At 35.6% G+C, this 20,213-nt stretch overlaps 1 protein-coding gene across 1 annotated transcript; it reads left to right on the top strand.

Moving 5' to 3' along the window:
- The first annotated feature begins 3,678 nt into the window (after positions 1-3,678).
- LOC104905637 (hypothetical protein) lies at positions 3,679-16,864 on the top strand. The gene is made up of 3 exons (XM_057392571.1): positions 3,679-4,057; positions 6,682-6,776; positions 16,588-16,864. Exons 1-3 carry the CDS (start codon positions 3,874-3,876, stop codon positions 16,711-16,713), a joined length of 405 nt encoding a protein of 134 aa, XP_057248554.1. The 5' UTR covers positions 3,679-3,873; the 3' UTR covers positions 16,714-16,864.
- Positions 16,865-20,213: the final 3,349 nt, after the last annotated feature.

Consider the following 20,213-nt stretch of genomic DNA (forward strand, 5'->3'; position numbering starts at 1 on the left):
ACATGCTAAGAGAAAAAGTTGCAAAAAAAATTGCAGAGAGATTTTACAGGACTTAAAAATAATGATTCTGTGTCACATTTATTCTCAATATATGTAATGATTCGCACCCTAATCCTACGTCGACACGATTTTTTTTTATATTCCAGACCATACTATATTTTGTGGTGGTTCAATGGCATAAAACTAGAACATGAATCAATGTTAAGTAAAGGTTCATCAATGGACAAATTTGATTCATGATCTTATTCGTACTCTCACTCCCGAACTCAATATTTGGTTCAATGACCATTCATAGAGTCATGACGAGGAACTATGAATTGGATAAGTCCCTAACCTGTCCCTACCATTTTTCAATATCCAATCAGATTTATGAGTCTTCTTTCAAAGACTTATTGACTGACGACTTCAAAACTTTTTCAATTAAACCTTTACAATGAGGTAATCAAATATGTGCTCATACCACGTAGGTGAATATAAAAAACGCCTACACTGGAGTTTGACTATTATTCTCCTTCTTGCCTCGACAGAGCGCTTTGCTCATCCAGGATCTCTCTAGCATCTCGAGCGCCTCTTCACATGGCTCACTCGTTAATTATGATGTGAGTGTCTCCTTGCGCGAAAGAAGCTCGACCTTCAGGTTGAGGATCTCGAAGGGGCTGAACTTATGTCGCTTGTCCAGCTCGAGGGTTGAGGTGGGTTGTGGCAAGAGTAACAGGAGGTTGGTTGGAGGTTCCCTTTCCCTCGTTTTGGAGGCATTAGACAAAGGATTGAAGGCTCCTTTCGAGCTTGTTGTTGAAATATTCATCATTCTATTGAAGGTCTTGCCGAGTCACTTGGTTAGGGCATGGTGACTCGATTCAAGGCAAGATAATTTGCTTTCGAGGACCCAGCTCGTTCAAGGCGTTGATTGCTTCGTGAGGTTCTACTTCTTTGAGGATGAAGGCGTCCTTCTCAGACAAGACAAATGCCTTTAATCTCGGGTTTCTTGTTGTCTCATCGGCTACCTTGACTTGAGGTTGGCTTGCCTTGCATGCTCTCCGGAAGATGGTCATGGCTTTTTGATGTTCAATCCCTACATACTATGTTAGCCTGTTTTGGGTATAAAACTTTCGAGTAGGCATCTAAGAGTAAGTTCTACGGGGTATGCAATTTGAGTGGGTTTCATTCATTCGAAGGATATGTTGAACCTACAAGACAAGAGTTAAACTACCCCAAAGATTGTTTCCAAGATAGCCTCGTTGACGTTCAAGTCAATATTGAAGTAAAAGGTTGAATATAATGAGAGAAACTAGAGAGAGAGTTAGTTAGTTGGTGGACTGTTAATTGCCTCAATAAATGGGGATCCTGTGCCTTTTTATAGGAATTGGAGTGGCAACCTTTTGCTGATGTCATAACGCCGCACATAACATCTATGACGTTGGGCTTGCCTTCGATGGTGACTGGGAATCTGGGATACAACCCCCTAGGAATAAAATGGTAATTCTAGTCATATACTGGTGGCCAGTGAGTTCACTAGTGGAAAATACCCTAATTGACACAAAACAAGAAATTCATTTTTTCCAAAATTGATTCGTTAGTAACTATTTTTTGCGCAAATTGGAAAATGGAATAAATGATTCGGTTTGCCTAAAAACCGGACCAATTTTGGTTAAGTGATCTTGTTTTTTTAAGGCTTGGATTAGTTAGGATGTCATTTTAGGCCACTTTTCCGAAAATCCAACATCCGATGAAGCACATTAGGCTCATCAAGTGACGAAGCCCTACACCAAAATAAAATCGCTCGCCATTCCTTCTTCTCTCTTTCACCCTCACAGAACCTCTCCTTCTTCTCTCTCCAAAACCCTACCATTACCCATCAACCCAACAAGCCAGTGGCCAACTACCACCACCTCCAAAACTCTACCACCCTATACCTAGCACATGTCCTCCATCTCTCTCTCTCCAGCAAACAAAAAAAATTTCTTTGATGCTCCTCAAACCCTTACCACTCTCCAACAATCCAACTAGCATGTTCTCCCCAACTTATTTTCAGTTCAGTTCAGTTCAGATCAGTTTAGTTCAGTTCAGTTTAGATCAGTTCAGTTCAGTTCAGACCAGTTTAGTTTAGTTCAGTTCAGTTCAGCTCTTGACAATACTTTTACTCTCACATATCACTATTCATTTCAGTTCAGTTCAATTCAGTTCAGTTCAGTTCAATTCAGTTTAGTTCAGATCAGTTCAGTTCAGAACAGTTCAGTTCAGATCAGTTCAGTTCAGTTCAGTTCAGCTGTTTTATGCCGAAGAGAACAGGCCCTAAAATCCCTAACCCTAGCTTCCAGAAGTTCCGCAAATTCAAGATTAAATTCAATCAGTCTCGCAACAACAAACCCTATATTCGCACAATAACAACCGTTGAATATGTCGAAGCAGGTGTGTTTTACCGTCATCTTTGGAGGATGCCCGCACCGGGGATGGCTCAGGGAGAGAGGATTTATCCATGTAAATTAATAGGGTGTTTATTTTATTTTTTTAGTTGTGAATCTAGAGCAATTTTTTGTTTTCTTTGAAATATAATTAGTTAATTACTCGTCAATTAATTTCCTCCTTTTTTATTTATTTGCGAATTTAATTGCAAATTCAGGGTTTATACATCATCTTGTCAATTTCGTTCTTGATTTATCTTGTAATTTTTTGTTATTAATTTCGTACTTGTCAAGCGTTGTAATTTAATTGCGAAAATGTGTTTTTAGTTTTGATTTGTTGAATGTTTTATTTAATTTCATTTCTTTTAGTTGGGAATTTCTCTCGATATTGGACCCATTTTTTAGTTCACCCCTAAACTCAACTGAGTCGGTTTCTGGTTAAAAGCGAATTACTACCTTCGTTTCCTAAAGATCTTCCTTGTTACTGTTCCTACAGATACCAAGGATGATCCACTTGTGTGGGGTATGGGTGGGCAAAGTAAGAGAGAGAAAGGGGTTAAGATAAATAAACAAATAAAAAGGGGTTAAAGTAGGAGAGAGAAAGGAAGTATAATTGAATTAATAATGTAATGGTGGACTATATGATAAGGACATAAGAGGTAAAAAGGGAAATTTTTTTTTCAAATAAAGGAATAAAATAAAAGAGGGAAGATCTTTTGAAAACACACTTAAACAGAAAAAGGGAAGATCTTTAGGAAACGGAGGGAGTAGTTTATTGTCAATTGATCCCGCTTTCACCTAAAAACCAAACAAGTTGACTGGCTTGGTTTTTTGGTGAAAACCGAACAAGTTGATCGTGAAATGATCCATTTTTGAACTGGATGAGTTGAATCTGCGAAGCGCTTCAAGCCCAACTAATGCGATTTAATTTCATACTATCAGTTAAACCCAAATATGACCTGATCCATTAATTTTTTTCCATTAATGCTTGTGGTCCCTAATCGAACCTATATATAATAATCAATAGTTAGTAGCATTAAAAAATATTCGACCTTAGTTAAAATCCATAGTGTCAATTTTTTTTTGGAAGCACATAATTAGAAGTGCTACAAAAGCACTTCAGAATTATTTTAATTTTCACATTGACTCGTGTTATATTGCATCTTCACATAAATGATGTCATATTTTTCGGGTCTCAGGTTCAAACGGTTGCCAAGTCTAACCCGTATAACAGCCCACGGAAACGTAAAAGAGAAAACAATGGGTCTGTTCAGAAGTTTCTGGAGTTTGGACTGACGGCTAATGTCACGGTAAATCTCCGGAAACGTCCAGAATTACAAACCCATGTACTACTATATTAGACACGGTACCTTTCCTTCTTTTCTCCTACAACTTGGTAAAAATTTCTCAGTTTAGAAAGCACACAAAACCAAAAAAAAAACAGAGATTGCAAAAGCGGTATCTGAAAGAAATGGCGACAACTTCGGAAAAGCCAGTAATGCTAGTGGGAATAGATGAGAGTGAAGAAAGCTTTTATGCTTTAGAATGGACACTTGATCATCTCTTCACACCTTGTGCTCCTAATTTCCCTTTTAAACTCTTTCTTGTTTATGCTAAACCTCCTCCTACTTCTTCTATTGGTCTCACTGGTCCTGGTATTTTCCTACTTCTTCCTTTTTTTTTTTTTTTGTGGAGTATCAATTTTACTTTAGTTCGTTGTCAATTTAATGGATTGATTTAAACTATTTATAGGTGATTAGTGTTTATCTTAATTGCTGACTAAGATTGTATGAAAGTCTCGATTCCTTATCATTGATATCTGACTTGTGAGCATGGAAGATGATGACTTGATTCATACTACCTTATTACCTCTTACCTCTTACCTCTTGGACTATGCCTCAAAATTAGTCAAATAGTTTTTTTTTAATAATGAGGATTAATTGTTAATAATTAGTTACTAGATTAATAAGTAGCGATTTAGATAATGGTCTATTTAGTAAGATAACAAGTAGTGAGTTAAATAGTGGGTATGTGATTAATGGTGTTTTGTATGCCTATTTAAATGTTGTTTTGTTTAGTTATTTATGCATGAAAAATATATTAAAATGTAGTTTTTTTAATTTCTCTTTCAATTTTTTTTTTCTTCTCGAAAAATTTTAATGGTATCCTTCAACATGGTATCAGAAAATCAGATAATTGGTAATCAAATAATGATTGAATTCCGTAGTCAATGCAGACACGATTTTCGTAATTTTAGTAGTGTGTGTGGTCAAATTTGTAAGACAATGTCGAAGGGAGTTTATGGAGGAAAGTGCTCCTTTCATTTATTGAAGGTTGATGAGAAATATATCAACAAATTTGAAGATGGTAATGAGAAGTATATTATTTTAGGAAGAGAAGTGCTTCCATGTTAACGGAGAGAAATGCACCATGAAAATTAAGAAAAAAAATTGAAAGTCTATCATGCAGGAAGAATTTCGAACAAGCAAAATTGTGACAGAATATTTAATGTTGGCTCTTAGAAATTTTAGAGCAATGGGGTTTGTCGGGTTATGTTCCAAAACTAGTCAAATAGTTTCCTAATAGTTATGATTAGTTGCTAATAATTAGTTAGTGGATTAATAAATAGTGGTCTAGATAATGATTTATCTAGTGAGATAATAAGTAGTAGGTTAAGTAGTGAGCATGTCATTAGTGGTGTTTTGTATGTCTATTTAAAGATTGATTTGTTTAGTTATTTATGCGTGAAAAATATATTAAAATGTGGTCTTTCTAATTTCACTCCAATTTTCTTTTTTCTACTCTAAAAATTCTACCTTACCTAGTAAAGTTAGGAAGAATTTAACGAGATTCTATAGGACTATATTCGTTCGTTGTGAATAAATCACGATACTCATGGTGGAGTAGTATGTCACTATGTTAATAATAGAAAGAAAAACAAAGGCATTAATGGGAAGTAAAATTTATCCCACCGAAAAACCTTTTGGTTTTATACATAACATAGATAGATATATGGCAATCTGTGTCGGTCATGTTTGGTAATTTTTGTGCAATACCTCTTGACAAATTCGATAATGTTTTACATGATAACATTTGTTTAAAGAATTAAGGTCAGAGTGTGTTTCTGAATGAGAAATGATAAAACGCTAGCAGCTATAGACACTTTTGTCTATAGCAAAAGCCAACATCCATGTGACAACATATAATTTGCACACATGTCAAAATATTGTTTATCCAAAACAAATTACTTTTTGCAATTTCTAAACTTGTATATCTCAAGAAATATATTTTAGAAAAAAATAAAAAATATACCAATATTCATATATTTTTATTCTCTACAAATAAACATCCATTTTGATATAATTTAATCATATATTTATTTTACTCTTATCCTTATAACACACTTGTATTTTGTTTATTACAATGCACTTATTTTATGTTAACATACACTTGTTTCGTATTACCATACACTTGTTTTTTAATACAATACACTTGTTTCTTGTTAAAATATAATTATTTCTTATAACACACTTGTTTCTTATTATTACAATACACCTGTTTCTCGTTAACATACACTTGTTTTTTGTTAACATACACTTGTTTCTTATTATTACGATACATAACATACACTTGTTTCTTGGTAATATACACTTGTTTCCCCATAAAATACACTTGTTTCTTGTTAAAATACACTTATTTCTTATAACAATACACTTGTTTGACGTAAGGTAATTAAAACTGATATAAATTTCAAAACTGATATATGATGAAATTATATCAAAATGGATGTCTATTTGTAGAAAATAAAAATATATGAATATTGGTATATTTTTTTTTTTTCTAAAATATATTTCTTGAGATATACAAGTTTAAAAATTGCAAAAAGTAATTTGTTTTAGATAAACAATATTGTGACATGTGTGCTAATTATATGTTGCCACATGGATGTTAGCTTTTGCTATAGACAAAAGTGTCTATAGCTACTAGTGTTTTATCACAGCTCGTTTCTGAATAGTGCGAAGTCAGTGTAATTTATGTCTACTTCCTCTCCTTTTTGTTTGTCTCACTTTTCTACTTTACACTAAAATTAATCACAAGAGTCTACGACTTTACTTTAGACATGGTTCTACTAATTTTGTGTCTTATTAGGTCCACCGAAGAAAAAAAATAAAAATGGAGCAAATATGAGTGGACGAAGATTAGTGTTTTGTTCACGATGTTTCTTATTTTTAGAAAAATGTATTAGAGTTAATTAGCTTTCTAATAACTGTTGCTGCAGGAGCTGCTGAAGTTGTCTCTTTAGTGGAGGCTGATCTGAAAAAAGCAACTACCAGGCTCATAGAGAAAGCTAAAGATTTGTGCCACTCTAAACTGGTAATGTTGGTAGTTGCAATTTCGTTTTTTTTCTTTTCTATTTGATCACTCTGCCACTTTGCGTGTGTTATCCATGTTGATTTGAGGTTTCATACTGCATATCTGCGTCACGTACTCGAAACAAAATCAGGTTCAAGAAATATTATAATGGATGTGAGAAAAAAAAAAAGAATAATAAAAAACAAGAACACACTGATTTAACGTGGTTCACCAACAATTTAAGTTCATGGACAGAGAGAGACAATTTAGATTGCTTTTGAGTAAAACCTAAATTATAGATGTGACTAATGAATTAATCGATAAATAAAATAATTAGGTTAAAAGTCTATTTATAATTTCGACTCGAAATCGAAAAAATCGCCGCTCGGTCGTTCGGGCCAAAACCGGCTGATCGGGTGTGCAAGCCAAAACCAAAGTATCTCGCTTGGTCACTTGGGCGCCCGTCCGGGTAAAACCGCCCGGCTAATCGGGAAAACTCTTAAATACGCCCAAAAGCTTCGCACTTCACCAGATTCAAGGCATACAATCTTACAAATCTCCACCTTAGCTTGACTCGAATCCTCTCACAATGAACCAGATAACCAAATGAACAGACCGGATGTATTGATCATAACGCGTCCAGATTCTCCCCCAGATTTTTTGAAAGACAATCAAAATAATAATTGTCCCTGAAGGACACAAGATTAGCCCTAATAAGGGCCTCAGACTTGCCCCAAAGGGAAATCAACAAATTCGAATAGTTGGTAAGTCCAAGCAGTAGAGGTGATCATTTTGGCCCGGCCCGCGAGATGACTTGCTTATGTTCTTTCCTAGCATGAGCAACACTTGCTTGGGACGACTCAAATATATCCACCCATCCAACATATAGTGCAAAACCCACCGTGTCTTCACAACCGTCTCATTGGGGGGAGAGTTTTCAAAGATTTCACGCCAACGAAGAGCCAAATTTGGCTGACTTGATTTTAACAACGAAATATACAGAATTTCAGATTCAGATTGTGAGTGTTGATGGACTTCTCCTTAATGTGAATCACCACTCCGATCTAAAGTGTTTATGTGCTCTATGTGTTTCTCAAGACAACGTGACAACCCCATACTTAGATAACATAGACCATTGTAACATATACAATGTCTCCCGTTTAACACTTTTCATAATTATCTTTGAAACCTTCTTGAATACAACACTTCACCTTCACCGTTGAAATCGAACTTTTTGCTGTGTGATAGACTAAGTGAAATTAAATTTTTTCGTAACCTGTGGAACATGCCTAATATTGTTCAAAATATAGAAATTTTTAATCACGTGTCTTAATTTTGATGGACCCTATACCAATTATCTTGCATACTTCAAACCGTTGGCCATAATAATACTTTCATCAGCGTGTTTGTAATTTATATAACACTCCCTGCTCCAACACATATGACAAAATACCTTGGAATCAAGAACCCACACATCCAAAAGATGTATATGTTCATCAACAACTAGGGCATAATTATATTAGAATTCGAATTTTCTGTTGTTGTTGCAACAAAACCAGACCCAGATTTATTTCTTTATTGTCTTTTAGGATATTCTTTTTTCTAATGTCCCTTTTCTTACAGTAATAGACATCACTAGGTTTAGGATCTTTAGAAGACGATTTTTTAGATTTTCTTCCCGAATTTCCCTGTTCGTTACTTTCATTAGCTATTAATCCAGCAACCTGTTCGATTGTACATGTAACTGACGCCTTAGGGCGTAACCCCCTAGTATTCAAAGATGATCTAACTTCCTTTAAGGACACAAAATCATTACCAATAATAAAAGATTGTACAAAATTTTGATATGACAATGGTGAAGACGCAAGCACAATCAAAGCAGCATGCTCATCCTCCACCTTAACGTCAATATCATGCAATTATAACAAAATCGTATTTAGTTGATGTAGGTCATCCTTAAGAGGTGTACCTTCATTCATACGTAGATTGAACTGACATTGCTTTAAAAGAAACTTGTTTGTTAGAGATTTGTCATATCCTTAAGAGGTGTACCTTCATTCATTCTTAAGAGGTGACTTTAGTGATTATGTTGTCAGCAAAACACAATATAATCATTGAATGTGCCTTGTCCTCTAGAATGGTCATCTTTGTGGTACCTGAATTCATTCACTTTTTTTGCCAATGGTGCCCAGAGACCTTGTTTCTTCGGTATAGCTCGATCTTGATTTGTCACAGACTAAAATTGTTTCTTCTAGTAAATTTATAAATTTTCACACTGATCCTAAACATATCTCTCATTCAGATCGAAAACTAAAGCTCCGATACCACTTTGTTGTAACAAATGTGAGAAAGAATAAATAATAAATGGAAAAAACAATAAAGAACACACACAGATTTAACGGGGTTCACCAATGGTTATTAGCTACGTCCATGCACATAGAGAAAATTTTTATTACTCTTGAAAAAAACCAGAATTACAGATGTGATTAATGAACTAATCGACGAAAAAAGGTTAAAGACTATTAGTAACTTAACTCGAGATCATCAAACTCGTGTCATAAACACCGCCGTCGTTCCCCCAGGCCAAAATCGCGTGGTCGGGCTCGCAAGCCAAAACCACAGCCAAATGACGCATATCTTTCCCGGTCACTCGGGCTAAATCACAGTCGGTCGAACTCCTGTATAAGCCCTAAAGCTTCACGCTTCACCAGATTCAAGGCATACAATCTTACAAGAATTTTATCGAAGGCATACAATCTTACAAGAATTTTATCGATGAGATACTTTTAAAGTTTAGCCTTTGAGCAACTGATATCGAACAGAAATGACTGCATAAAAAGCATGGTCTATCAATGTGAGATTTGGAGAATATTATATGATCGACATAGGAGACATGTCATAATGATAAATTGGTAAAAGTTTTTATGCTACAAATTTGTCATGGTTAGTTTGTATCATCAAGGATTCACCTTGACAATTTGTTTAGTGTACGTCCTTTGGTAGGTTGTACCATTTACATGTAATTAATGTTGAAATTATGGTTCGTAGTTCAGTTGAGGTGGAAAATTTTTTCTCTCTAGCACATTAGCGTGTGTAGTGAGTTACCATGGCTAGGAAGACTCGAGCTCATGGAAATTTCAAAACCTCTAACTTATATCAAGCTAATGAAAAAGGAAAGTGTCCTTATTCCAGTGAGGGAAATTCGTAGATGAAATTCTTGGTGTTCAAGCGATGGATTTCGGAACTTTAGATGAGGATTCTCAAGGAGATTTAGGTGAAAATTTATCTCCTAGATCTTCTTTGCGTGATTTGCAGCAAGAATCGATGGTGCAATTTCAATTTTTGTAGTAGATTGAATGAGGTTGAAATTGATACTGGATTGAATATTAATCATCATCAATTGAGTTATGTGAATGTGAATAGTGTGGTGAATGCTGAATGAGAGGGTGTCCAATTGATGTTGAAGACATTTAAGAGGAGATTGATTTTTAGATTTCAGTTGACATCTATTATGTCCTTGGTGCAAATCGTCCAATTTATGACATGGAAATTTTTAATTTCATAGAATTTGGAAGCAATTGGGGGTGGATAAGGTGGCGCGTGTCAATAAAAGAGTGTTTATTGTGAGATTCACTTTCATGAAGAATAAAGACAAGGTGTTACATGGTGAATTTTTTTAATATTTTTTTTGATAAAACAACTGTTGTTATCAAGGCTTGGATACTTGATGTAGACTTGTCTAAGGAAGTTGTTAGATCTGTACCAATGTGGATACAATTACGTAATCTGCACATTAAGTATTGGGGTGAGCATAGCCTGTTCAAAATTGTTGGTCAGGTTGGAAAGTCTTTTAAAATTCAACCTTTCAAAACTAATTAGACAACACACAATAGGGAAAGGCTGTTGTATGCTAGATTGCTTGTTGAAGTTATGGTGAATTAATTTTTTTTCCTGAGCGAGTGAGTTTTATTAATGAGAAGAATGAACTTACTCATGTTAAGGTTATCAATGAATGGGAACTAGAGGAATGTGACATATGTCGGTAGTTGGACATTCAGCAGGGAAGTGTAAGAAGAAAAGAATTAGATAGTTGTGGCAAAGGAAGGAATCACAACCTGCTTAGGTATGGCCGGTGTTGAATAAAAGAAAGAGGCTCTAGTTGATCAGGAGGGATTTAGAATGGTTCAGAGAACACCTAGACAAAGTCTGAACTCTGAAGAGGATTGCAGAGGTGGCTACTATGAGTAGAGGTGGTTACCATGAGTTCTTTCCAAGTGTTAACGAAGAAGGCTACCATAAATTCTTTATAGATATTAGAAGAGGAAGAGATAACCCTGAGGAATGTAGTTTGTGAAATTAGTATTAATACAGAGGGGAAGGGTGACAACCCTCCAAACCCTCATGATTAAAGTCTTGACATGGAATATAAGGGGCTGAAACACTCTAAATAAGCATAATGTGGTTAGCAATTCTCAGTTTCATAAAGGTGGCAGAATAGTGCGTGGTGTTTTGGAATTCTCATTTTTTTGAATTTTTAGCAGTATAAAATGCACTAGTTAGTTGGTAAATTTCCTAGTTTAGCCTAAAAATGGGAGAGAGAAGATTTATAGTACTTCACTTATGGTTTCAATAATGCTCAGGGTAGGAAATTGTTAACTTGGAGCAATTGGAAGTTACATATTGTGCTTGGATTTGAATGAGTGATTTTAATTGTGTCTTTTATCTCGATGAAAGATAGGGGGATCCTGTGAAAAAATCTGAAGTACTGGATTTCAAAAGTTGTGTTAATAATTGTCAAATGGAGGATATGAAGGCTAGTGGTAGTCTTTTTACTTGGAATAACAAGCAATGTGATGAAGCTAGTGTTTTTTCCATAATTGATTGAGTCATGTGTAATGACATTTGGTTGGAGGCTTAGTAATATATCGAAGCACACTTCTTACCTAAAGGAGATTTTGATCATAGTCATATGGTCCTAGTTTTTTACGGAAAGAAATATTTCAAGTATTTTGCCATGTGGGAGGTTGCTCCTCTTTTTTAAAACCTTGTTGATGCTACTCATTAGAATGAAAGAATTGTGAGGACTCTGATGTTTTTAGAGTTACTTAGAAGTTGGAAAAGATGAAGGGTGCCCTTAAATTCTTGAATGAAGAAGGTTTGTTTGACTTTGAAGTTAATGAAATCAAGTCTTCTAGAACATGGAGTTAGATGAGGAAGGAATTGTATTCAGCACAGGAGTACAAGGTTGCTTTTTAGTCATATAAAAGCTTTTTGCATCAAAAGGCAAAAGGTGCATGGTTGAAGGATGATGGTGGCAATACTAAGATGTCTCATAAAAGCATTAATAAAAGACAATTGCAAAATGACATCTTTGGTATCCATACAACAGCACTAGAGTACGTTAGTCAACCTTACGAGTTTTATCAACAATTGATGGGCATTTCTTTTGAACAAAGAAGGCATGTGAAGAGCAGTATCCTCAATGAAAGACCTCTTGTTACTCATCAACAAGGGGAGACATTGTTAGATCCTGGGATAGGACATGAAGTAAAACGAGCTATGTGGTCTATACATGGTGACAGGGCACATGGCCCTCTAAGTGTTGTGGAAGTCATTTCTTCAATGATTGATGGCATATAGTAGGAGTGATGTGAATCTTGATGAAGATTTCACTTAGCTAGGCTCTTTAATGTAGTTTAGTGGATTTGATAATGAAAGTTTGGATCTTTTTGTTGTTTTTATTTTTTAATAAACTCAAGATATGATGAACCCAGGTGTATTTCAGCTCACGGTTCAACTAGGTTTTTAGATTCACTTGTAAAAACAAGGGTTTTGGATTCTATCCTGAAACTCAAAATAACTCAAACTCAATCTCTAATATTATTGATAGCCGAAACCCTTATATAGTACAAGATTTTCCTAAACCTAATTGAATTAGAAAAACAACTAAACTTATTTATCTTTATCTTAAGGATCAAGATAAATAATTATCCTATCTTTATCTATACTACTTCACACGCCTAATCCAACTATAATTAGGATAATTAAAACTCCTACTTTGACTCAAATGATAAGGAATTAGACTCCTAAATATAATAGGATTCCTTTATCAACTTAAACATTTAATTAAAATAAACTGAAATTAAAAACCCTAATTTACATAGAATCCTAACATAACTAGAATTCCATATAATTATTACTATTTCCATATCAAACTCCTCCTCTAGAAAAAAAACTTGTCCTCAAGTTTTGTTGTAGCCAATCAATCATCCATGCGCGAAATCCATGATCCATTAGAATTAGAGCACGATAGGCAAACAACAGTAGAAGACACGATACTGTTTGATATGTGTAACCAAGACTAACCGAAGGATACCGAAAATAAGACTTAGTAGCGCCATATGGTGAGACCCAACAAGTCTTTGGAGGCTTGGGCGACCATGGGGCAGCAATAGGCGGACATGGGCCAGCAACTATCAGAACGTTGGGCGTGGGGCAAACCAAAGAAGGCATCGGGACATCACGGTGAACATCCAAGGATGGAGCATTGGGAGTGGAGCAAGGCAAAGTGTCCTGCTGGATGGGTGGTGGATCGGACGAAGGAACAATAGTAACCAAAGCATCCGAATTTACCTTCTCGTCGGCCAGCAATTGCTTGACGAACACGATATATTCTTCCTTAGTCACAGATTCTTCGTTGGGACATTGATATTCTTCATGACCTAGTCCTTGGCACTTCAAACAACGTACCTTTGTAGCACGTCGCAAGGTGGAGACGTTCATATCCCAGCAGCCACACCAATTGATGTGAATCTTGATGAAGATTTCACTTAGCTAGGCTCTTTAATGTAGTTTAGTGGATTTTATAATGAAAGTTTGGATCTTTTTGTTGTTTTTATTTTATAAAGTAACAAGATATGATGAACCCAGGTGTATTTCAGCTCACGGTTCAACTAGGTTTTTAGATTCACTTGTAAAAACAAGGGTTTTGGATTCTCTCCTGAAACTCAAAATAACTCAAACTCAATATCTAATATTATTGATAGCCGAAAATCCCTTATATAGTACAAGATTTTCCTAAACCTAATTGAATTAGAAAAACAACTAAACTGATTTATCTTTATCTTAAGGATCAAGATAAATAATTATCCTATCTTTATCTATACTACTTCACACGCCTAATCCAACTATAATTAGGATAATTAAAACTCCTACTTTGACTCAAATGATAAGGAATTAGACTCCTAAATATAATAGGATTTCTTTATCAACTTAAACATTTAATTAAAATAAACTGAAATTAAAAACCCTAATTTACATAGAATCCTAACATAACTAGAATTCCATATAATTATTACTATTTCCATATCAAGGAGTTGAGGCCATAGCTGGTCTGATTGACTTTTTTCATCATGGCAAATTGTTGAGGTTAACTCTGTAACTATTACTCTTAATTCTAAGCTTATGTGTCCTAGTAATGTAAGTGATTAAAGGTTAAATTCCTACCGCAATTTCATTTAAAAATGCATTAATAAGGACATATGCAATAAGTTTAAAGAGATCTTACCTGATATCATCGTGGAAAATCAGAGTGCATTTGTACATAGTAGGTATATACTACATAATATCATGATTATGTCAAAATCTAGTTAGGTATCCGTATTATGGAAGAAGTAAGGTGAATGTTGGGTGTATTTTGAAAATAGACGTAAATAAGACTTGTGATACAATTGAGTGGGGTTTTCTAAGAGGAGATATCTATAGGGTTTGGTTTTCCTAGAAGTTTGTGAGCTTTGTGATTGTTCTGTGTCACCCCACCAAAGTTCTCTTTAATGGTGAATGGGACTCTCCATGGTTATTTCTCTCTAAGAGAGGCATAAGATAATGTGATTTCTTGTGTGCTCTTTTATTTGTTATCTATATGGAGTACCTATCTAGAACTCCGAGGAAGATTGGTGACTAACCTGGGTGGATGGGCAGCTATGAAGTTAACACATCTTTGTGTTGCTGATGATATTTTAAGCTCACACATCTTTGTGTTGCTGATGATATTAACTGTGTTGCAAAGGTGAGTTCTCTTCAGTTCACCTCATGCTTAGCGGGTCTTAGCGGGTTTCTTATTCTCACAGAATTTTGGATTGCAAGCTAATACTCATAATTCATCCATCTACTCTAGTGGTATGAATTATGATGAAGTTGACAAAATCTTAGAGAGCTCTGATTTTGTAAGGATTTTTCTTTTCTTCAAATATTAGGGTGTTCCTTTTTGCTCAAAAAGGATTTTAATGGGTGATTATGAGAATTTGATCGAAAAAATGATGCTCAAAATTTGAATGTGGACCTCTAGACATGTTGTTTTTGCTGGTACGGTGTAGCTCGTCAATTTAGAATTCAGTTTGCACCTTTACATCTTTACTAGGCATAAGTTTTTATCCCCCCCTAAACATGCGTTATATGAAATTGAAGAGATCTGTATAGCTTTGGATATTACTCCTAAGAGTGTATAACAAACATTCATCTATGGAATATTACTGCTCTAGATATTACTGCTCTAGATAAATATGTTTGGGCAATGGAGAAAAAATTGGACAATTTGTGGGTGAAATGGGTGAGTATTGTGTATATTAAGCATGATAATTGGTAGGAGCATGTGCCTAGTTGTAATTGTAGTTGGTATTGGTAGAAGTTGCATGGAGGAAACCAAGAGGTTTTTTATACAAAAATTAAAATACATGAATTCGAATTTTATCCAAGAGGTATACAGTAAGCTTACTGGTGAACATGAGAAACTCCCTTATAGTAATGTAATTTGGGAAGAACGGCCATTCTCAAGCATAAGTTTTGTAGTTGGTTGGTTGTTTAGGAGAGGCTTCAAACCAACGCAAAACTATATCAAATTGTTGTGAGCAATGATGATTTATGTATGTTGTGTGGAGATCATGGCGAGACACATCCACACTTATGTTTCTCTTGTTACTTTAGTAAGGCTTGCCTTGCTAAGCTGAAGCTGTGGTGGGGTATGCACACACCAATTGTATATATGCAACAACCGATCCACTGACTCAGTTGCAGAAGGAGAGGAGTAAACTTCAGAAGAGCAATGCAGACTACAGTTATTGAAGCTGTTGTGTACTTCATTTGGCACGCCAGAATTGAAGCATATTGACTTGAGAAAGTAAATAGTATAGAGTATATTGTAAAGAGCATACAAAAGATAGTGAAGTATAGAGTTACAAGTTGCATCCCTAAGACAGTAAGTGTTAGTGATAGAAATTGGTTTGATTCCTTGTACTAGGTGGTTGTTTGTGTGGCCAAGTTTTTAAGGTTGCGTGCTACTCCCTCCGTTTCCTTACTGTTCCTACGATACCAAGGAGGATCCATTTATATGGGTTATGGGGTGGGTAAAGTAGGAGAGAGAAAGGGGTTAAGATAAATAAACAAATAAAAATGGGTTAAAGTAGGAGAGAGAAAGGGAGTAAAATTGAATTAATGATGGACCATATGATGTACCATATGATGGGGACATAAAGTAATGAAAGGGGAAAAAAAAAATCCAAATAAGGAATAAAGTAAAAGCAGAATGATCTTTTGGAAACGCACTTAAACGGAAAGAAGGAAGATCTTTAGGAAACGGAGGGAGTGGGTTGTAATTGTTGGCAGTTTGAATTTGAAAATATGTCATGTAATGTATAAGGCAACCTTTTGTGAACTTTCACTAACAAAGAGTGCGTCAAAGCTTTCTGTTTTGACTTTACGCTGCATGTGTTCAGCACTTGTTAAACTTACAACTGATGCGGACAGCTGAAAGTAATTGAATTTGCTTTTGGCCCAGGTTCATGACGTCGCTGTGAAAGTTGTTGAAGGAGATGCTAGGAATGCTCTTTGTGAGGCTGTTGAAAAGCACCATGCTTCTATGTTGGTTATGGGTAGTCATGGTTATGGAGCTATTAAGAGGTAAACCGTTACATGCGTAAAGATTGATAGAAACATGCAATAATATGAGCTGAAATGTGAGTTTTTGGTTGGGAGACAACAACTATCATGCAAGTAGAAATGTACATCTCCATGCTTTTTTGGTTAAACTGATAGCTAATAAGGGTAATTCTATACGTATCTGCTTATTGGTGCTTCCTTTCTATATCTGTGTTTGTCTGTGTTTTCATTTTGGTATGTATGTAGAAGTGGCGAATTCAAAAATTGTTCCATGTGAGTTCGGAGCCGTTCTAAAGAAATTCAAGATGAATCATTGATAAAATAATATGTTAGGATATTACCGGGGATACTAATTTAAACCAATAAATCGTAAGTTCACCAGTTGTTACTTTTTTTTGGAAAAGTATTATCAAGATATATTATTATATTTATTTCTATCAATCTATGGCTAAATAAATGTTAAATTTGTCATAGTTTCAAATGTTTATTAAGTATTAATTACTACTTATAAATTTCTTTTGGGATGTTATTAACATCCAAGTAGATATCTATTAATAATCATCTCAAAATGTATTTAGGAAGGAAAAATACGAAACTAAAGCGTATATAGCTTGGGTTTGAAAAGTAAAATATTAGAAAAAGAAAAATTTAACATAGATAATCTCAACTTTTACCTATTTTTTTCTAAATACTAAAAGATTCAAATAATTCAAAAATAACCAACTCTGAAAATTATCTTTTACTTTGAAACGTTTTAACCTTTGCTAATTCATTTTGGGTTAATTGCTAGAGGAATATAGATAATTTTTATTTTTAACTAACAAGGTAGTACACACACTTGGGTTTTTTCATATAACAATCTAAATTAAGATTATTTTGGGAAATAAGTAAAAACTAAGGTTATTTGAGTTATTTTTCCCAAAAAGAAGATGGACAAATTTGAGGCAAAATAGTCCGTACATAAAATCGGAAGAAAACAAAATGAATTTTAAAGCGAAGTTTTATGGTAAGAAGACAAAACCAAAAAAGTCCGATGCAATTTGTATAGGAGAATAGGGGATGGCGAAAAAAAATAAAAGATAAAACAAAATGTATTAGTAATATAATACAAATTAGTGACATAAAAACGACAACTATCACCTAAATACAAAGAGCTGACATAACCAAAAAAAAAATTAGAACTTAGATGAAACCAAAGGAGAGAAATCTCCTCCAAAACAATAATGAAAAGAAAAATTTAAGCTTTTTCTTGGACACCTTCCTGCCCCACATTCAAGACAAGCGTTGAGCTAACCAAAACCACTGCGACACTATCATCTATCGTCTTTCATGTTACATGCTAACGCGAAATATATATAACTGATTGCTAATGTATTTTTATTTAAAACAAAGAAACAACAACTCCACAATTTTTTTCCAAAAGTCATTGGGTTCATCTGAACCCAATAAACCCATAGATAGTGTATCCGCCTCTAGTATGTAGTGTATCTTTGTCGTTCATTTTCTCCCTCACCAAAGTCGTCCATGTGATTTATGGACCCTGCTGTTTACTCGTGTTTTGATTAGTGTGGAAATGTGAAATTATGCTAAGGCCAAGCCGAATCCTCCTATTTTATATACTTATAGCAGAAAAAGAATTTAAGTTGTCGTTGATAACTGCTCTCACTTATCTTTTGTTGAGATCACTAGGGGGGATGTAATAAGCTATAAGGAAATAGCGTGACAAACAATTCGTTAGGCTGTTAGGCCACCTGCTATTTTGTCAGGCCACTAAGGCTCACTCATTAGTAAATATTTTGTAATATATATTCAGGAGGAAGAGAGAGAAAGACATCCTGAAAATTGAGAAAAACTAGGAGATTTCATTTTAGTAGGTTTTAGAACCTTCACCTCTCGAATATGAGGGAGTTGTAATTGTTGGTTTTCATAATCTTCAATACAACTACTATCCTTGAGTCGATTTTCTTGCTTTCTTTTGCTAAAACTATGTGGATCTAACTCGGAACTTAACATTTGCTATTAGAGCAAGTTGCGATTTAGAGTTGGGAGAGATGGTGGTTAATTCCACAAACACCCAAAGGATGGAGTAGCTGGAGCAGGGGTTGTCGGAGTTCCGAGCTGCTATTCCTTGTGAAGTAGAAGCAACAATTGAGAATGCTATGATGGTTTTTCAGCAAGCCATCGCCACTCAGGTTGCCGAAAGCTTGGACAAGGCAATGGAGAAACTCGAGGAAGAATTCTCTGAATTCACTAAGTCGTCTGAGCGATTAGAGCTACAGATAGAAAATCGCCAGAATTTTGACAAATTTCAGGAGGAGGTGCGGTAAACTCTTTCAAAAAATTTTGGGAGATGCCGGAAACCTCTCCGGCCAGGGGTAAGAGACTTGGGGAGAGGATCGACCTTGGGGAAGCCTTCATCTGGAAGAGGAGTAGAGAAACTTTGATTTGGAGCAACCATATGGAGACGTTAATGGTGTGAGGCTAGGTAAAGGTTTTGGAGGTGGTTATCGCGGTGGGCGTGGATGGAGAGGGAAGAAACTTGACTTACCCATCTTCAACGGGACCAACCCCGATCGGTGGATTATAAGGGCTGAGAGGTTCTTTCGCTTTTACTGACTGACGGATGAGGAGAAGGTAGAAGCTGTGGTGGTCTCACTAGACGGGGGACACACTCCTGTAGTATCAATGGGAGCACCGCCGACGTCCCATTCACCGTTGGGAGGAAATCAAGGCGTTATTGTTGAATGAGTTCCGACCAACAGCCACCAGAACCTTGCATGATCGGTGGTTGGATCTCCGTCAAACAGGCAGCGTGGAGGACTACCTAAGAAAATTCATCGAGCTGATTGCACTGCTAGAGGGGGTGACGGAGGAAGTGGTATTGGGGAAGTTTATCAGAAAGAGGGAATGAAGAATGAGTTATGGGTTAATGGACCTAGAACTCTTGAGTTGGCTATGGACCAGACCCTACGTATAGACAATAAGCAAAATGCCTTGGGTCGAACTATTTCTTACTCCCATAACTCTTGGGGTCAGCCAAGAGTTACAACCCTAATACCTATACTAAAACCACTACTTATTCTACAACCTCAAACACATTTAGCCCTAACAAATTTAACCCAATTAGCACCAGAAAAAGCCTAACCATAGCCAAGCCCATTGGAGAACTCAGGAGATTAAGTAAGAAGGATTTACAGTATAAAAAGGAGAACGACCTCTGTTTTAGATGTGATGAGAAATGGCATGTGGGCCATGGGTGCAAGCAAAAAGAGCTCAGTGTGCTTCTCACGTGTGAAAAGGAAGGTGAGGGGGAAGAGATTGAATTTGCCGAAAACATCATGGACGACCATTACCCACCGCACTTCAACCTCGTATCCTACACCCAAACCCAAACCCAAACCCGCAAGAACACTCAAGCCTCGAGATCTCATTAAATTCTGTGATGGGGCTTACAAGCCCAAAAACCTTAAATCTAGAAGGCACTATTAAGGGGGAGAATGTTGTGGTCATAATTGATCTAGGAGC

This window comes from Beta vulgaris, chromosome 1, assembly GCF_026745355.1.
Source record: "Beta vulgaris subsp. vulgaris cultivar EL10 chromosome 1, EL10.2, whole genome shotgun sequence".
Taxonomy (NCBI): domain Eukaryota; kingdom Viridiplantae; phylum Streptophyta; class Magnoliopsida; order Caryophyllales; family Amaranthaceae; genus Beta; species Beta vulgaris.